The 21191-nt window shown below is 41.1% G+C and overlaps 1 protein-coding gene across 1 annotated transcript; it reads left to right on the top strand.

Moving 5' to 3' along the window:
- Window positions 1-837: 837 nt before the first annotated feature.
- LOC139764942 (facilitated trehalose transporter Tret1-like) lies at window positions 838-8036 on the top strand. Its single transcript, XM_071692010.1, has 4 exons — window positions 838-1040; window positions 3317-3452; window positions 5122-5321; window positions 5711-8036. The coding sequence occupies exons 1-4, from the start codon at window positions 1005-1007 to the stop codon at window positions 6734-6736; spliced, it is 1398 nt and encodes a 465-aa protein (XP_071548111.1). The 5' UTR covers window positions 838-1004; the 3' UTR covers window positions 6737-8036.
- Window positions 8037-21191: the final 13155 nt, after the last annotated feature.

The following is a 21191-nucleotide window of genomic DNA, read 5'->3' as shown; positions in this document are numbered from 1 at the left end:
ATGGTTTGGACATATGTAAAGAATGAGTAAGGTAAGGTTGACAAAGAGGATATATGTATCGGAAGTGGAGGGAATGAGGAGAACGGGTAGAAGAAATAGGATATGGAAAGATGAAGTGTAAAGGATTTGAGCGATCATGCCGTGAACATGCATGAGACTGAAAGACGTGTATGGGATAGAGTAAGTTAGAAGAATGTAGTGCACTGGAGTCAATGTGCTGTCAATGGACTGAACCATGGAAAGTTCTGTGGTGCTTGGTTGTGGACAGGGAGCTGTGGTTTCGGCTCATCACACACACACACACACACACACACACACACACACATGCTCGCCGTTTCCCATAAAATCTCGAGGAATCACATGTAACGCGTCGCAACCCCAGTCCCCTATCCACATCCTGGCCCTATGGTTTTCCCTGACCGCTCCATATGCCTTGATTTGGTTCGCTGAGAATATATCGCCCCCAGTATACCACAACGCTCTTATTCGCTCGATTCCTTGCACACCCTTCATCTTCTTGCATGTTCAGGCTCCGAACAAGACGTGATTGCTACAAAAATTCTCACCAGTCGTGGGAAACATTGCTAGGCGATGCTGAAACCCGGTAGTAACTGCTTATGACGTCCCTAGCGACTGTATGTCAGTTACGTCACAGCACCACCTCTGGCACAAAGTCAGCTATGAGACAACACCCTTGGCAACTGGGCCGGAGAAGCTTCAACAATCTTCAATAATTATAGCTGTCGTGACGATGCGTAAGGTTATTCCGTTTATGACTAGACCACCGGTTATATCTGGATAAGTCTGATGTGTGCAGGTACAGGAGCTTAGGTCTCATTCGACGGGTGCCTCTCTAAGAGAACAGCTCAACGCCTCAACTTCTTGTCGCACACAGTCATTTTCATCTCGTCGACCAGCGGACGGCTCTGGACGCTCATGGTCCGCATCTGACACTTCCGCTCACATCGCCTCCATATCCACCCGGTTATCATCGTTACCTCAATATGTTCCTGTTTCAAATTAGCCCCATAGTGAGGCAGGTGGGTGGATCTGTGACATTCTGTGGAGACAGGCAGTAACTTTTACGATGACACTGTTACTGCCACTCGAATTCGCAATGCCGGAAATTGATTTCACTAGAAATGATAACTCGTATGTCATTTACTGCAACATTTGTCACGCACTTCTCTCTGGATAGCCTACATGAATGTTATAATGTTTATCCTATGGGGAAATGGAGCAGTACACAACCCTGCCATCCGATCCAAGGGGACCTGCAATACTGCCTCCTAACCCCTGGTGACCCAAATCCCGGTCCATGGTGACCTATCTGCCTCCCGGTCAACCAGTAGACTCCCTTCGGACCCTCAGTGACCCACAACACTATACCTTCGGACCCTCAGTGACCCACAACACTATACCTTCGGACCCTCAGTGACCCACAACACTATACCTTCGGACCCTCAGTGACCCACAACACTATAAAACAAAATGCTAAGAGCAAGACAGGGAAATGAACTAACGAGTCTTTAATCGGTAGACAGTCGGTACCAGTAGCAAAGGTGAAGCAAATGTGTTATCAGAAGTATCACAAAGTGATAATATTTGAAATGATGATCTTTGATATTGATGAGAAAGTCTAGAAAAGTCAGGTGCTATGTAGATGATACAACAGTTGGTGAAGCGACAGAAACAGAAGCAGATAAAGAAATATGCAAAATGTTTGAATGTAATCTATAAATAAGCAAAAAAAACCTAATGGAGTTTAGTTAAGTCTATTGCTAATCCCATACAAATATCCTACAGGAAAAGACATAGGGTATTGAGAGACCATCGCAGATCTAGGAATGACTATAAATAAGAAACAAGAATTCAGATAGCATAATGACAAGAATGCTATTAAACTAAATAGTGATAGGTATGATATGTATTCATTTATTATACTTTGTCGGTGTCTCCCGCGTTAGCGAGGTAGCGCAAGGAAACAGACGAAAGAATGGCCCAACCCACCAACATTCACATGTATATACATACACGTCCACACACGCAAATGTATATATATATATATATATATATATATATATATATATATATATATATATATATATATATATATATATATATATATATATATATATATATATATATATATATATATATATATATATATATATATTTATATATATATATATATATATATATATATATATATATATATATATATATATATATATATATATATATATATATATATATATATATATATATATATATATATATATATATATATATATATATATATATATATATATATATATATATTTGCGAGGTAGCGCAAGGAAACAGACGAAAGAAATGGCCCAACCCACCCCCATACACATGTATATACATACGTCCACACACGCAAATATACATACCTACACAGCTTTCCATGGTTTACCCCAGACGCTTCACATGCCTTGATTCAATCCACTGACAGAACGTCAACCCCGGTATACCACATCGCTCCAATTCACTCTATTCCTTGCCCTCCTTTCACCCTCCTGCATGTTCAGGCCCCGATCACACAAAATCTTTTTCACTCCATCTTTCCACCTCCAATTTGGTCTCCCACTTCTCCTCGTTCCCTCCACCTCCGACACATATATCCTCTTGGTCAATCTTTCCTCACTCATTCTCTCCATGTGCCCAAACCATTTCAAAACACCCTCTTCTGCTCTCTCAACCACGCTCTTTCTATTTCCACACATCTCTCTTACCCTTACATTACTTACTCGATCAAACCACCTCACACCACACATAGTCCTCAAACATCTCATTTCCAGCACATCCACCCTCCTGCGCACAACTCTATCCATAGCCCACGCCTCGCAACCATACAACATTGTTGGAACCACTATTTCTTCAAACATACAACATACAACAAACAAACATTTTTGCTTTCCGAGATAATGTTCTCGACTTCCACACATTCTTCATGGTAGTTAGGTTTGAGGGAGCATTAGTCTCCGTTCAGTCCTCATTAGGCGAGGTATTCTGTTGTATTGTGTAGTGCTGTGTTTGAGAATTTGGAGAGTAGTTGGGTGAGATTACCTAGTGTGTTATGCATCATGATGATTCTCATGTCTGTAACGAGCTTACAGTTGTGCTTGTAGAGGTCTTTATCAACGGCCATGTCCAGGACAGGTGCCAGGGGACCGCTAAACAGAGAGCACTATATAGGCAGACCTTGTCTTCAGTGTTATAAACGAATACTTCTGCTCATTAGTAGCACAAGACGGCACAGCAGATGACTATACAGCTTCCGTATCCCCAGGTGGTAGCCTCAACATCGGCAAGCTGGGTAATGATGGCCATTATGACTACCTGGTCTTTCTCTACCATCGCCCTGCCACAGATGGCCCTACCTGGCTCCCCCATCAACTTCACCACAGAACAAGCCAGCTGGTTCGGTGAGTGAAGATCGCCCTCGAAATGCCATTATTTTTCAATAGACCACCTGGTCACTTCTCATATATCTACTTTACTCTTCACTGTGACGAAACGCGATGTAAGATATCTTTTTTCTGTTTCGCATTATCATCTTTTGTGCGCCTTGTTTGATAATCCCCGAAACACCATATTTTAATAGACTAACTAGTTCAGATTATGACAGTTTTCTTCGCTTTAGTTTAAGATCTGTTAAATGTTTTGTTCTCGAAAATATTAGAAAATTTCTTTAGATTTTTGTTATACATATGTTTATTTATTATTCTTTTTCTAACTTCATGATTCTAATCTGAGAATTCATTATCTAAAGACAAACTATTTGCAGTGATTTGCATGGAATTACAGTAAGGTTATAGTCAGCTGAGCTCAAACCTTTCCAATAGGCGGAATACAAAATAATAACAATATTTGACGACAGTGCCAAAAATGTGAAATTTCCTGCCATTAAAGACTAACAGAAACAAAACTTCATCGAAAAGAGTCCATAAGAATGGAAGATATCGATATATAGATGATTATAAACAACATAAAGGGCCAGAGTCTCTAAAATCAGACCTCCAGACCTTACAGAACTTCAGAGAACTTAAAATACGAGACCCACAACTTCAAGTTGTGGAAGACTACTGTTCTTTACGTTAACCGTCTCTACACGAGAAGAATCCGTATCTTTTGCTTGCCACGTCCTGTCTCCCCGTAATATGTGCGTTGACAACTGTTGCATGGGACTTCGTAGATGAAGCAGGTCACATTCTTGACCGGACATCTCTTTTTAAGCCTCGTCGTCTCATCATTCTTTTTTCCGATGATATGGGAACAGTCATACCAGTTTCTTATAGAAATGTATTGATGCTCTAGGCCTGCTACCAAAGAGGACCACTGAAAATTGTTTCAGTTTCTCCTGGATAACTCCTCCCTTCATTAACGTGTCCCTCTCTTATCCCTTTCAATTTGTCTCTTGATTATGGTATCAAACTTTAGGGTAATCTAGTCGTCTGAATGCTTCAGTTTTATAATGAGGCTCATTCTCTATGCAACAGCATCACAAGGTGAAGAACCAGAGATCTGTTCACAGTATCAAAAGATCAGGAACTGACAAAAAAAAAAATTCTAGCATCTTTAGAGTGCGACCATTTTAAGAAAGTTTTAAGGGTTAATTGAGATTGGTCTACATTTATTTGGATCTCTTGTAGAGTGGTTATCAGGTGGGTTAAGTTTACGAGACTCTTCTGTTAAGCTGGAATCCTCTAGTATAAGCGACTGAGGGACATTTCTAACAATACTATTGCAGGGTTGATTGTCGAGAGAGTCCTTTAATTCTACGAATATAACTAATTGGCCTGTAGCTGCGTGCAGCAGGTGTTGTGTGGACAGAGTAATGATATATTCATTATCTTTATCAATGAATAACAAGTCATTGAAATGCGTTGTTTGAATGACGTTATCAAGAAAATCATACGTTGTCTCAGCCACACAGCTCTGCGGGACGTTACTGAGGAAAAGTAATAATGAATGCGTCACTTCACGGTTGTCATTAGCCCATTCGTTCTTTACATATCTTAATAACACCATCATCATTGTGCACCTGATGAGATCCGTTCATCGGAGCAACTAACTGGTCTGTATCTCCACCAGCTTCGATGCCATTTATAACGAACATCCCCGGATGTCTGGTGTCGGGTCCACTGTGTGAGTGGGTGGGGCCTAGGAGGCTCATGCTGTCGCTCGCTCCAGTCCTGTGCCTCACCACCGCCCTCATGGGGGCTGCGTCCTGGCGGCTCCTCCAGAAGGCTGTGGCACCCGAAGTCTTCCTCCTGATCGTCAGGACCCTGCAGGTGAGTTTTGGGTTTGAATCTCTCTCTCTCTCTCTCTCTCTCTCTCTCTCTCTCTCTCTCTCTCTCTTTCCACATATCTATCTATCTATGTATGTACGTATGTATGTATGTATGTATCTATAAAAAAAAAAAATATATATATATATATATATATATATATATATATATATATATATATATATATATATATATATATATATATAAATCCAGTTAGTCACACTATAGTGGTATACCTGTTGATGGATATCGGGAATTCTAACCCTAACAAGCTATAACATCAACGACTTGTATTCATCATTGATGGACACCTTACTATATGAATGATGAGAGAAAATATTGCAGACACAATTTGTATTGTTTTTGTGTCTGCTACGAAACGTACTTTTCAGGGCGGAGTGCAGGCTCTTATCATGCCAATAGTGTACGTCTACATCTACGAGGTGTGCGATACTCGTCATCGTGGGACATTGATTAGTCTTCTAGACTTCTGGGGAACGTTAAGTTCACCAGTCTGCTGTCTAGCAGGATGCTATCTGGATTGGGCTACGGTAGCTCAAGTGATGTCTGCTCTGACTTTCGTGCCATCTCTTATCGGTCTCCTGTTGTCCCCAGAGTCTCCAGCGTGGATGCTGAAGAAAGGAAGAGAAACAGAAGCCTTAAAGTCTCTAGCTCAACTGAGGTCTTCCGAGGATGAGATACGTGATGAGGTGAAGGTAATAACAGAATCTTCCCAAAATGATGGAAGCTTTCGTCAGATTAGACAGTTATTGAGGAAAAGATCAAATGTACTGGCAACTGTTTATGCAACATTCATGTTGGTATTTAAGGAGCTGACGGGTATTTCTGTTGTGTTTGTGTTCATGTTACAAATTTTTCAAATGTCTGGGGTTGGATTAGATCCATGTTTGAGTTCCGTCATAGCAGGGGTGGCACAATGCGTCTTCAAAGGCCTCGCATCTTTATCTATTCATTATTTACCACGAAAACCTCTCTTGTTGGTAGGAATAGCTTTTTCAGCAGCTGCCACAGGATCATTAGGCGCCTTCTTCTTCATGAAGAATTCAGGCGAGGACGTCTCGCGGCTGGAGTGGCTGCCACTGCTCAGTGTCGTTGTGTTCATGGTTTTTTATGCTTGGGCTGTGGGTCCCACCACTTGGACTGCGACTATCGAAGCGTTGCCTGGCCCTATGCGTTCTATAGGCTTCAGCTTTGCTGCGGCTTGGTATTCTGCGGTTGCGTTCACACTGTCCATGACATTTGAGAACGGAGAACCAGCAATAACCCTTCACGGAATGTTCTGGGTATATGCTGCAGGCTCTATTGCTTATGGCATTTTCATTATCATCTTTGTTAAGGAAACTTATGGTTGCACTCTGAGTGACATAGAAAGTTACTGGCAAAAATTTGATAAGTGATTCCCCGCAGATCATGTTTATGAACATGACAACACAGAAAGATGGTTTCGTTAGTACAGTTAACTTGCGTCCCAACACTTCTAACGCACAAGTTCCCACATCTCAGTACAACTCGTGCATCTTATATCTACCATCGGCTATAACTGTGCAGTAACCTCTCATAACTTGCAAGATTTGTTTAACTTCAGTGGTGGCAACTACAAAAAAAAAAAACTCTTGGGGAAACTTTTCCATGCAATGAGGTGAGGTACTTTTTCTTTAACACGAGAGATGCTTGACCAGTTAACGTAGTTGAAAGCAAGGGTATAAACTCGCGTAAGAATACTGATTAATATTTTGCTTCAGGTTAACGATTGACATCATTAATACCTCCTCAGTCAGTTCAAAAGTTTTCAGGATTTTCTCCTTGCAACATAATGCCATTCTACTTTCACCTTACTAATCTGTGAGTTTCTGATCTCTGCCATCATCGCAAACAGCATCGAAAGAACCCAACGATCTGTTGCCATTTGAATTCCTGATATGTGATCAGCTTTTTGATGCTACCTCCTGCTCTAGCAGGGTGACTAATGCAGACTCAACAGACAGCCCACCGTATACACGAATCCAGTTATTTGTCCTCTAAATTCACACATTGCAATCATTCTTTCATCAACATATCTATTGTTTCAACTGCTATGTGAGAATGAAATCAGCTCAATAAAGAGTATCTGTCTCAATGGAATACTCCCTTTTCTTGACCTTTTCGAAGTGTTTCGCAAATTCCTAATTAATCTAGCCCTCTCTCGTATGTTCCATTACTTCAGTTTAGGATTAAGGAGGCTCACTCTGATAATGCTAATATGCCTGTGTTTCGCTTCTTTAAAGCCTGATCTGTTATTGTTCTACGTCAGTTGCTAACGAATCCATCCATCCATTCAGTGGGTCAACCTGAATTTCTCTGGCTAATGTCCAGAGTCACTGACTTTCCAAGCCAGTGATTAATCCTGCCAGAATCCCACTATAGCATTAATACGATGCCGGACTTCGGGAAGAGAACATCAAGTCATATATCCCCACCCCTCACTTATTCTATCCATACAGATATGCAGTCACGCAACTTTTATGGGACGTAGATCTCCAGGACTGAGGTCCCTGACCCCATCCTCACATGCTGGCAAAGATCAGGGACACCCACTCCTCCGTGTTGTTAGATGGTTACACCATCAGCGCAAATGCATGCATCCTTGAACCAATACAAAATGATATTCAGAAGTAGATAACAGAGAAAATATAGATTGGTGTACCATGTCTCATTCTGCTTGGTCGTTTTCTTTTCCTACTATGCATAACTAGTAAATGGTTGTTTGCTGAAAGAAGAACTATATTGAAAAATACATTGTTTTAGAGAGGTGCATTATATGTAAGTATACATGATTAACTGGGCGTTGGAAGTCAGTGGGAGTTAATGAATTACATACAAACTGACTGGATTGCTCAAGAGAGTCTGTTGGACGTCAACGTGCCTCGAGGGACGGCAGGTGGAATGGCTGATCACGTTCTGGTAGAGGAGAGTGCGACTGTTGTTGCTGCATTTAGGAAAGGAGGAAATAGCATGCTTGTGAAGGGGAGATAAAAGTGAACGCACTCGGATAAGTGGCTTTCGTGCAGAGATGTTAAGTGAAGATAAGGAAAAATTGGGAAAGGTTAAGAGTAAAGTACACAAGGAGTGGGAGGGGATTAAAATACATTTAGTAATCAATACATAAGTATGCAAGACAAGTGTGTGGGATGTGAGCGAGTTAATGTTGGCATATGGGAAAGTAATGTGGTTAGTAGAAAGAGGAAGCAAAATTCTTAGTGAAAGAAAAAAGAAAAGTCACCGAACGGTAACTAAAGTGACTGGGAGAAGTGAGAGAGAGAGTGATGAGTGGTTAAAAGAACGCTACAAGAGCAGAGAAAGAATGCAAATTAGTTGTGGGTACAGGGAATACTGATGAACGTTCTAGAGAATAAAAATTTTTTTTGAATGATTGCTAAATGTTAGTGATGACGTGGCATGCAGAATAGATTAATGACGAAGATAATTATTAAAAGAAAGGAGATTGATAAGCTTAATGCAAGATTTGGTGTGATAAAATGCCAATATAGTTTATCACTAATTGAGATGACAGTATTCCTGAATGATAATAATAGTAATAATAGATAATTGATAATAATAGACAATTGATAATAATAGTAATAATAATAACAATGATAATAATCATAATATATTCAGTAAAATATGTCATCCAGACGCCAACAACGAAATTTTAGGGATCTGAACCAGTTTTTTTTTTCTCTCTTTACTTTGGAAGAAATTAAGCAGGAAGTTTCGTCTGAAACTTTGATGCTGGCCGGAAAATGTCTCCTAAAACTGTGGCCAACCTACATTTTGTCCGGCTTGCCACGCCTCCTGTGCCGGGGTGAGTGACGTCGCTCACGTTCATTATCTGAGGAGATGGCATGACGCCCTCCACCCCGCGGCTCTGGCTGATCCAGAAGGAGGAAGGTGGTAGCAAACAATCAGGTTCTTCTGTGTACTGAGTCATAGCGTGATTCCGCGGCCCGGGGAAGTCCGCTGCCATTACACTGTGGTATGAATGGTTGATGTTTTCTTTCATGATACAGTGAAGTAATATTTAGGATTTAGAATTATACAAAACCCTCTAGCACTTATATCCGCCGTCAACTAATAGGGTAATAGTTAATGTACCCAGCTCCTAGGCAAATGCTATGGGGTTCCAATCCTTGCTGCCCGGGGCATTGTGCGTTCTGTGAAACTGTGGATTCATTGATCATTTGTACTCATTTACCTCCACGTGTGACAGTAAGTTTGGTAACGCTGATACTTCATGTTAGCCTGACGGGAAATGATCAACAAAGACCCTGGTGCTCATTGAGGTGATATGAACAGTGTGCTACATTGTTCTGTTTCACTCGTCGATCCCGTGCACACCCACCGTCCTCCTGCATGCTCAGCTGAACCCCGATCACTCAGAATCTTTTTCACTTCCTCCTTCCGTATCTTATTTGATCTCCCCATTTCCACCCTTTCCTCCTTCCATATCTTATTTGATCTCCCCATTTCCACCCTTTCCTCCTTCCATATCTTATTTGATCTCCCCATTTCCACCCTTTCCTCCTTCCATATCTTATTTGATCTCCCCATTTCCACCCTTTCCTCCTTCCATATCTTATTTGATCTCCCCATTTCCACCCTTTCCTCCCTCCACATCTTATTTGATCTCCCCATTTCCACCCCTTCCTCCTTCCATATCTTATTTGATCTCCCCATTTCCACTCCTTCCTCCTTCCATATTTTATTTGATCTCCCCATTTCCACCCCTTCCTCCTTCCATATCTCATTTGATCTCCCCATTTCCACCCTTGCTTCCACCAAGTACTGGTCATACATCCCACCAGCTGTCCCTTTCAACACACTCACAACCCTGAGTCTCTCTTTTGTATGCCTATCAATTAGTATGTATTCCAGTAATCACCCCCTACCATATTCCCTCTTCATCCACGAATATTTCAGCATATCCCTCATTTTAAGCCAAGTATTCCAAATCAAAAGTCGTTCTTCAGTGCACAGCTTTTCATAATCTATTCACCATTCCTATTTATCTCACTGAATATCTCGTATCCCGTAGTTATGCTCTCAATTGCCACATTACTCGTTCTCGCATTTAAATCATCTATCATTAACACCCAATCTATAGCATCAAAACCGCTGACATACTCACTCAGCTGCTCCCAAAACACATCTCACCATCCACCTTTTCATAGTCTCTGTAGTTCATTTCTGTATATGGTGTTTTAACCACTGGTTTATCTTTGTAGAAAGATGCTTTTCAGAGATGATTTCGTATGTAGCTATAAGGTCCATTACAGTTTGTAGAAAGTATAAATGGACAACTCAGCTGTGTGATTGACCCAGAACGATGGGCCGAAATGAGAATGGGAGAAAAGGGGTTAGAAAGAGTATGGTGACCTGGCATGGTGAGAATGGCTGACGTTACTGTATGATGGCAGCAGAATGAAAGGAAAAAATGATGTGTCCTGGAGTCAGATGAAGGGTATGGAGGGGAACTATTAATCATGCAGTTGTGATGATGGGTCAACGCGGGGTCACCGACCTCTCTACAGGGAGTTGTCTGATGGCCTGGGGTGGGAAATTTTCTCGAGTATATCTACACACAATCAGAAAACAAATCTGTGTAAGAAATAAGCAAGCAAAAATTCTAACCACGTTGGTGAAAACAACTTTACCATTTTGTCAGTAACATGACAGACGTTTAGCTGCAGTTACTATACCATAGTATTTATTTGGTTAAACGTGCAGCACATTGTAATGCTTATTGAAAGCACACATGGCTGATTTTCATTTGCTGTGAACAGTTCTGACGTGATGGCGTTGTCATGTGATTAAATCTAATGAGAAATCATGATCAAATGCCACTGGATATTTTTACTCTTCATATGAATCATGAATCGCAAACTCATTTCCTGTAGTTTGTTCTGAATATGTGTTAAAGAAATGTCTTTGTTTACATCTCCTCTGCACTGTAGATATGTATGATTAATCAACCGCTTAATGATAATTAAAACCATGATATTATTCATCCACTTTACTAGTTCACACTGTTCAACTTAATCTTCACATCGGTAGTAACAAGTATATATCAGGTCACACTTAGCAACATGTACACGTACACTGTAACTCCTCAGACAACTTCCTGAATTAGTGTTCAGACAATTCCTCTGTGGTATATACGTCAGTCAAACCTGAAATATTCAGCTGGATTACAACATTGTTATCGGTGTTGGTGACCTGCCAAGTAATCCAGGCGCTGGTCGCTTGAAGTACATTGATCAAAATTTGTGCTCTCAGATGATAGTAGAGAAGGACGTGACGATGTAATATACGAGTGATTAATGCGCCTGATTATTCAACATTGTTGATCATGATGTTTATTGTGTTGTTTGTTATAATGGGGATGTATGTAAGATAGATGATGGTGTAAACTATTGCATCCTATATGTGCACGGGATCGAACCCGAGATCATTTGAATCATGGTCCCGGGTTCGACCCAGAGCATATACGGGTGGAGTAGCTTTCATGTGTCAGTATCTTGATATGCTATGATGTTGAGAGTTGAGGAAAACTGTATACAGTGAAGAAGATACTGACAGATTAAGTCATGTAATATGATGGTATTAGTGGGATGGTATTTTCAGAAGTGATAGGAGTAGCTTTGTTTACAATTCAGTGGAGCCTATGTTGATACACGTAAATTATAGAGTTCCGTTCTACATAAGACACTACAGTGTACCGGCTGAAGGCATGACCCACTGTACACCAATGCCGGACCATTACTGTCGCAGATCCGAAACTCTCATGAAGTACGAGTGTCCCACCGTGTGATGGTGTGAGTCGTCAGTCACCATTACTCGACCATTGCTCTGAATGTCTTTATATTCTTCGTGGAGGAGAACAGTGTACTGACTGATTCACAGTCTCAATCACTTTCCATCCAACGCCAAACCATATCTGTGGATGTTGTGATAACCGGTCTGCAGCGCAGTGAGTGATGGAGTCAGCAACATGTCGCTAGCAAGACACCGTTACAGCAGCATAAGAGCACGCATATCACCACTACATCAGCGAGAGCAGTGTTCATAAACCCCTCCCTTCACCTACCCTCACTGACAACCTCACATAAACCCCTCCCTCCACCTACCCTCACTGACAACCACACATAAACCCCTCCCTCCACCTACCCTCACTGACAACCACACATAAGCCCCTTCCCTCCACCCACCCTCACTGACAACCACACATAAACAACAGCAGATCATCATCATCATGGCTTGTGCGATGCTCTGTCTGGGGGAGTCCACTTAGGGACGGTGTCAGCCACCGTGTAGCAACGCCTCACTATTATTGTAATTGGTATAATTCCGGAACTCACCTACTTATGCTCTTACTCTTTCAGGTGATTTGTCTTAGAAGATAAAACTGAACACTGCTTTTCTAGCGTAATCTTGTTATACATTTCTATGCGGATTTAGGACACTTTAATCAAGAATAATATGACTGGATTAAGTGCATATGCTGAACTTTCTTATATATATATATATATATATATATATATATATATATATATATATATATATATATATATATATATATATTCTTTTATTATTTCTAACCTTTCGATACTTTATTTCCTGTTTTCTGTTTACCATTATGGTTCGTCTTCCCTCGCATTCTTTGGTTTACTCTTTGTCAGTTTCATTGGAACTTTCATTACCTCCTTCTAAAGTAAACCTTCCACTCATCCATTTGCCTCTTGAGACTCTGGAAAATTCCTTTTTTCATGGGAGATGAAAACTGATAATCCTGTGTGAGGCATGACGTTGTGGCCTTGCAGGTTCATTACACCACCTCCTGGGAAGTCATCTCCCTCATGGTGCCAACAGTCGGCATTGGTATTAGTTTTCTTTGGGACAAATAGAAAAGAAAATAGAAATAATCATATTTCTGTGTCCGGTGTAGTTTCCAGCTTCAACTTGGGTCAACAGTTACACAACACACAACTTTGAAAATGTTATATCTAAGGATGATGGATCGAAAGCGTCTGTGGGTTCCCCTTCCCCATGATGAGATATATATATATATATATATATATATATATATATATATATATATATATATATATATATATATATATATATATATATATATATATATATATATGTATATATATATATTATCCCTGGGGATAGGGGATTAAGAATACTTCCCACGTATTCCCTGCGTGTCGTAGAAGGCGACTAAAAGGGGAGGGAGCGGGGGGGCTGGAAATCCTCCCCTCTCGTTTTTTTTTTTTTTCAATTTTCCAAAAGAAGGAACAGAGAATTGGGCCAGGTGAGGGTATTCCCTCAAAGGCCCAGTCCTCTGTTCTTAACGCTACCTCGCTAATGCGGGAAATGGCGAATAGTTTGAAAGAAAGAAAGAAGATATATATATATATATATATATATATATATATATATATATATATATATATATATATATATAGAGAGAGAGAGAGAGAGAGAGAGAGAGAGAGAGAGAGAGAGAGAGAGAGAGAGAGAGAGAGAGAGAGAGACGTGTATCAGACACCTGTATCCCTGCTCTGTCCTCAATTGCGTCTTAATTAACGTATCCTGTTCCAACATTTCACCTATTGTCTGTTAACGTCAAGTTATTGCCTGAGGTAACTGAATATTCCATCCCCGAGGATTAGATTGTTGTCATTCCCTGAATCCCTGCTTCTCTCGCCTTGTCTTAAACATGGAGCCTCTGAAAGCCTCATGTAGTTTATTTGAAACAAATGCCTCTGAAGCTCTTTGCGACCACCATAAGTGCTTACTTCAATCCATAACGCTCTGTTAGTAAATTTCTTTATAGGCATTTCCTTTCAAATGTTCTCTGTCTGTTCATTACCAAACAGGAATTTAGACGTTTGAGCGGTACGTTGTCATGTTCTTTGCCAATAACCAACTCACATGCTTCATTTTTTGCTCATTTGACCCCTGAACTTTCTCATTACAGTTGCACTATCTTGGTCGACTCTGATGATAATCTTATCTCAACCACCTCCAGCTGGGCACGTCCACCTCATATTCTCTCCTCATACGCCAACTGTGGCATTTTGTGAGGCTCAGTTGTCTACCTGGTGGAGCTTTCATGCGGATTTTCCAGTTGTGCTGAAGATATAGAGGTCATCTTGCCATGGCTGGAGCCTCACGTTCTTTCATTTACTAAACCTTTATCACCTCAGTTATTGTTCGTTTGCTCCTACTCTCATGCACATCGCATCAGTAATGAAGCGTTACGGGCTATGAAACTCCTCCTTCTATTAAAACTTGCTTCACTTTCATCTTTGTTCATAGTCATTACCAAGCTGTTCCTTAAAGTGCCAAACACACTCATAAAAAGTTAGTATGATGATTTCATCCCTTCCTCATCTGTTAAACCTCCCTAGTTCTTAACGGGACGTATCCTCAACATCTATACTTCAAAATTCCCTCCTCTTTTCCGAGCTGATCACTCTACAGCTAACTCTCCAGCTAATGATGCCGCTTTCTTTGTAAGGTTATTTTCCATTTCTGTGCAGCAATTTCTTTTTCCGGTGTGTGCAACTATACTGTATGTAGACGAGCCTCGTACACCCAATTTGAAGTACTCTGTAAGCAAGGATGAAGCCAAAAGTGTTGTACCTCATTAGCTTTCCTGTTGTCACGTCCCTTTCACCATCCATTTCCATCCGTTTTTCTTTCTTTGTTCTACATGTATCATTTCGGATACTGCTCCGTGTTTCAACCGTGTTTCAACGTTCATGAACGGCTTTCCCCCCCCCCCCCTCTCTCTCTCTCTCTCTCTCTCTCTCTCTCTCTCTCTCTCTCTCTCTCTCTCTCTCTCTTATTCTCCAACTTAGACTCTCGGTGGTCCGTCTGAGGAAAGGGCGTTAGTCAAACCACTTCAGGTACTCTCTCTCCTCCTCCTCCTCTGATTAGCTGTGGTGTGCGGGAGGGAGGGAGGCAGGGTCATCGTACGTACGCACCTCCCGCCGTCTAAGCTTAGTTAAACACAAAACTTTCCCATAGTTGGCGGGGGATATGGGTGATGGCTACGGGTCGTACCTCGTTAAGACGCTGTGGCTTGTTGACTACCGTACGGGGAAAAATATGAGGTCTTACAAGTGTTGGGGCATTTGAAATGATGGAGAAAAGCAATGATGACTGAGAGGAAGAGATCGCCTGATTTAGGAAGAACTGCTAGTAGAGTTTCAATGACAAGTCAGGGTATGTGTGTGTGTGTGCTTGCTTCTGAAAGTATCTTTATCATTTCCTTAAGATCTCCATCTCCACAGCAAACTACATGTAAGGCACACATGCGTGACATATAACCATGACTCCAGCTAAACACGAAGTACCCATATCGTCTCCATACAACCCCATAAACTACATGTTGAGTCTGAGATATGAAAAAAGTTCCCCAAATAAAATGCGAGATAAAAAAAAAAAGGATGCGTCGTTAAACTTTCTCCCGAAGCGCCTGGAGTCCCTGATAAGATGTTCCGAATAACTTTGGGGACAAAATTACCAACTGAGAAATGTGGAGCTGATAAATAAGTGGAAGACGAGGAGGTGGAAGGACCCGGAAAGAAACTGACTGCTGGAGGATTTACGTAAGAACATAGAGAGGAACAGACGGTGGGAGACAGCAGACGATGGGAGGAACCGTAGACGCTTGGCTGATCTGTAGATACATTATATGACAAGCATAAATTACAGGATTTGTGCGGAGCTTATGAGGGATGAGTGAGTATCTCTTCTTTTAATGCCTTGAAGAGTTGGGTAATAGTGTTGGGTCAAAGTACGGGACTAATGTGATTTAAGGTTATATTAGTTACCGGCCCAAGAGAGATTATGGTGTGTGTGTGTGTGTGTGTGTGTGTGTGTGTGTGTCTGTTGGTGTGTGTGTGTTACACAGATACAATTGCACTATTGTGTTGCGCCGTCTCATAACAAGGCAGAAGAGGCATAGTCGAGTTTATGGAAAATTACGTTGATGCATTTGATTTTAAATGATGGTAACCCAAGATGTGAGTATGTGTTTTGTGTGTGTGTATATATTTTGAATGTGTAGCTGTTAATGTATACACCTCTGTTTTAAAGTCCATGTGTGTATTCATGTTTATGTTTTTGTATGTAGATTCCTCTCTCTGCACTATTGCAACGCAGACCTGCTGTGCACGCCTCCACGTACACTCTAGTGATTCTGCCATAAGAACACCTCCTTGTAAACCTGTTATAACGTCCCCAGCCCACGAGCTTGTTTGTACCAACCTGTTCTCAGAAAATTTGCCGGAAAAGCCTCATTCTCTTACCTTGTTATAACAGCCCCTTACCCGTAAATTTGCGATAACTAGCCGTTCTTCTGTGAACCTGCAACAAAAGCCACTCCCCGTGAATTTGCTGTAACAGCCTCTTCCCCTATGAACACGCTCCTAATAGCCTCTCCAAAATGATGTCGCTATAACAGCTCCACCCCAGAAACTTATGATAACAGTGCCTACTTGTCAGTGTGCCCCACTGCCCTTGTGAACCTGGGAAAGAATCCTGCCTCGTGAACTTGTTACGGAATGACCTCGCTCATGATCCCTCTACATAACACCATCGTTGCGAACCATGGCAACGTGGTGTAAGAGGATCGTCCATGGTAAGAGCTGGGTGTGAGGAGCCGTAGCCTTATTGCTATTTACTTTAGAAACTCTCGTGTTGACCAAACACTTGGCTGCCTCGTGCGCTGCGTCTCAGATCAAGGATGGGAAGGCCACCTTCAGGCACATGCAACATTCTGTTAACTTGAAATAAATGGACAACTCGTGTCGGCAGCTGAGTGGCATGGGAACACTTTTAGATCTTATGTGTTATATCATGATTATCATCATACAACCCCAGGATCCCTTTTATGGGGTTTCTGGAGTTTCAAGGCTGCGCTCCACGCTGGAGCAGGGTAATGATGGATTCCTCTGGACTGAGAAGGTCCTGGACGATGCATGAGACTGAACTTCTTTCTGTCCATTGATGATGATACAGCACAACTGAATGTAACTTCTCACTTGCGACGTGATCACCTACAGACGTAGTCATATAACCCATACCCATAGCCTTTTTCATTCCATCCTTTCATCTTCATTACGGTTTCGCCCTCCTTCTTCTTCTCCCCCTCAGCTTTGGACACATGTGTCCTCTTTGTCAACTTCTCATTTATTCTCTCCACATGTTCAAACTATTTTAAGGACACCTTCTTCAGTTCTCTCAACCATAATCTTCTTATTACTAAAACTCTCTCTTACCGGAATATCTTCTGCTCGAAATACCTTCATCTTTCCACATTGTCCTCAAACATCGAATTTTCAACAATTTGACCCTCTTACGTACGTCATCATCTAGAGACCATACCTCGCATCCATACATCATGGCAGAGACTACTGTACCTTTAAACATATCCATATCCGCTCTCCTGGATAGTAACCTCTCTTTCCATATATTCCTCAGTACTTCTAGGACCTTCACCCCTCAACCACCCTATGACACACTTCAGATGCTGCCATGTTCTCCAGGTTTTTCCCACTGAAGCTGACACCCAACAAACGTGTATCTTTCCAATCCTAGATGTAGACTCCTTTGGAGGGAGAAATTCGTTGACAGAACTGTACATTCTGTGGTACAGCCTCGTCAAAGGTGACTTTTCCATCACGGCTTAACCTCGAGCAAGTGGAGTCTGGAATCATCATATATATAGTTGGATGTCTGGCCACATACTGTGGGGAAACAGGGAAAGGTATTGGTAAAAGGATCAGCAGGTATTCGTCATCATAGGACGTCGAATACGTTTGTTGTCCACGTAGACCAGTACAGGCTCCTACCAAAGTGGCAGGAAGTGGATATAATGCATTAAGTACTTAACGAGCAAGTAAGAAAACCGTGGAAGGTGTCTATATATATATATATATATATATATATATATATATATATATATATATATATATATATATATATATATATATATATATATATATATATATGCGCTACCTCGCAAATGCGGGAGACAACGACAAAGCAAAAAAAAAAAAAAAAAAAAAAAAAAAAAAAAATATATATATATATATATATATATATATATATATATATGCAAGAATGAAGTGATAAACAGTAGCGTAGGCTTTATACGTTGGACCGGACCAACGGCAAATGGCGGTCACAGAAATCAGGTAGCGCTAGGAAACAGACGAGGAAAAGATGCATCTGCTCACATCCATTCTCTAGCTGTCATGTGTAATATACCGAAACCACAGCTGCCTATCCACATCTGGGCCCCACAGACCTTTCCATGGTTTACCCCGGACGTTCTACATGTCCTGGTGCATATATCATGTACTAGCAGTCACATGTGAATGATCACAGCAAGCCAACACAACATTACAACCCCACAGATATTCCCATTACACTCGCCATTTAGTGTGTCGATGACTTGACTCATACAGCACCTACAGCAGTACATGCATCGTCGTCGTCATCATCATCATCATCATCATCATCATCATCATGATGGATAACCTAGAGCAGCCTGGCTTGCTGGACCCTAGAGGCTTGCTGACCCTCCCAGAGGAAGGTTAGCTCCACAAGCAGAGTGGCAGTAATTCCTCTCACGTGCGGGAAACACACAGCATTAGTTAGTGTACACAGAGTGGAGCAGCCAATATTGCCCCTGTTTGTAATACTACACTCTACTTTAGACATTCTCTCTCTCTCTCTCTCTCTCTCTCTCTCTCTCTCTCTCTCTCTCTCTCTCTCTCTCTCTCTCTCTCTCTCTCTCTCTCTCTCTCTCTCTCTCTCTCTCTCTCTCTCTCCAAATATTTATCTGTCTATCTATCTATCTATCTATCCATCTGACTTGCTCAATTCGTCCTTATCTTCCCAGAGGTCTGCATCATGGAAGGCCACGCCTCTTTACCGTGGCCGGCAGCACGGGAAGCCAATACGACCATGTTTGTTTTTCAGTGTCTGTGAACGACTTCCATTAGCAGTGGAGGAGATCCTGGTGGTGTGAGGATCTGTTGTCAGGAGAGGCGTGGGACGGAGAGTGACAGAGAAGTGCAGGATGGCATGGAGAGAGAGAGAGAGAGAGAGAGAGAGAGAGAGAGAGAGAGAGAGAGAGAGAGAGAGAGAGAGAGAGAGAGAGAGAGAGAGAGAGAGAGAGAGAGAGAGATCGTTAAACGAAGTTAGAAAAAATCTGGGATGAAGTTGGAGATATTGTTTGAGTTTGGAGACAAATCACGTTGGTAGACTGCCACATATTATGAGCAAGAGGAACGTGAATAAGGAGAGGACGTAAAGGGAAATAGTTGATAACGTCTGATGGTCGGAATAATGCAACCATTGTTGTCTGGTGCAGACCAGGACTCAGCCAGGCTCCCCAGCCACTGCAATACCCACCACAATGGGCCCTTCGTTGTCGTCTAATGCTGCTCTTCTACACTATACAGGTCCGAGAGGTTTTGTAATCCTTCTCTTCTGAAGTTTTACATGATCTTATCGTCCCACTATCATCATTATAACATCCCAGACGACATACACGGGTCGTGTTCTGTAACTCTGAATAAAAGTTGACTCCAAATCAATCACAACAGTTTCAGATGTAAGGAAGGCATCATTATGTTCAGGTTCTTTTCGGTCTTGATATCAGAACGTGACCTTTGACATTACAATCTCGTGAACACAAAACAGCTCCAACATTTCTTCCCTCATAAACAGAGTACAATGGTTACAGAGGAAATTATAAACCCAGGTTAGGTTTACGCGTTAAGTTAATTAAATAAAAAGTCTAAGACGATATTGTCACGATATAGTGTGTACGTTGTGGTAACAAAACAGTCGTTCATAGATTAATCGAAATTAGATACAAACAGAGACCAATGAGATGCATTTACTAGAAAGTGATAAAATCATGATTAGGATATCTGTATGTAGAGATATGTAATATTCTATTTGTCTTTTGTATTCAAGATAAATGAAGTTAGGGGACAGTAATAAGAATCTTCTCTCTACACCCTCTATTTTCTTCAACAAAAAGAAAAACAACAGACTGTAGGATTTGAATGACAGACATACTATGCATTTTATTTCTATTTCAGATAAAAAGGTGTAACTCTACAGAAATGAATGTAAATGAATACTATTCGCTTTCATATTCTCTACTTTTTTGTTAATTTGTTCTCTGGTAATGAGTCTATGGAGCTGGACCAAAAATGAAGGGGGGGGGGGATTCTCTTTACTGTGGAAATGAACTGCAACGGGTTAATGTATGAATGTTTCTCACTGAATTTTCATTTAATGAAAGCTTGAATCGTTAGAATATTTTTTCAGTCGTTTCTTTATATGTTTTGATAGTTTTTGCATTAATAACGTTTGAAGATGATTTATTCCAATTTCCACATTTCTGTTTGGAAAGATAAAATTTTCATCAAGAATTTTTTCCTTCAAGTTTCATACCTTTGTTCTCGTGACTATTCTACCTAGTATTTCAAGCAGGTCCTTAAGACTTAAGTTGTAAGATTTATTTAGAAATTTGGAAACATGTAAATCCTCGCTTCGTTTACACTTACAAAAAAGACATTAGATAATCTTAGCCTTTCTTCATGTAGTGAAGCTAGAATTAGTTTTGAACTCTTGTGCATTCATTTAAGTTTCCCTTTGTCTATTATGTAGTCTGAAGACGAGACCTGAATAGCGAATACAGGACGTCTTACTTTGTGGTCAGCTCTTACCTATAAACCTCGGCATTTGGCTATATTTATAGGCTTGGATGCT

This window comes from Panulirus ornatus, chromosome 4 (assembly GCF_036320965.1).
Source record: "Panulirus ornatus isolate Po-2019 chromosome 4, ASM3632096v1, whole genome shotgun sequence".
Classification (NCBI taxonomy): domain Eukaryota; kingdom Metazoa; phylum Arthropoda; class Malacostraca; order Decapoda; family Palinuridae; genus Panulirus; species Panulirus ornatus.
The sequence above is the reverse complement of the archived record's forward strand: the minus strand, read 5'-3'. Positions and strand labels throughout refer to the sequence as shown.

What these genes read in the sequence shown, in the direction of transcription:
- LOC139764942 (XM_071692010.1), top strand. Translation starts at nt 1,005, where the DNA reads ATGTTCCTGTTTCAAATTAGCCCCATAGTGAGGCAG. An exon ending in TTAGCCCCATAGTGAGGCAG is followed by an intron (nt 1,041 to 3,316) that starts GTGGGTGGATCT and finishes CCGTATCCCCAG; the next exon opens with GTGGTAGCCTCAACATCGGC. An exon ending in TGATCGTCAGGACCCTGCAG is followed by an intron (nt 5,322 to 5,710) that starts GTGAGTTTTGGG and finishes CGTACTTTTCAG; the next exon opens with GGCGGAGTGCAGGCTCTTAT.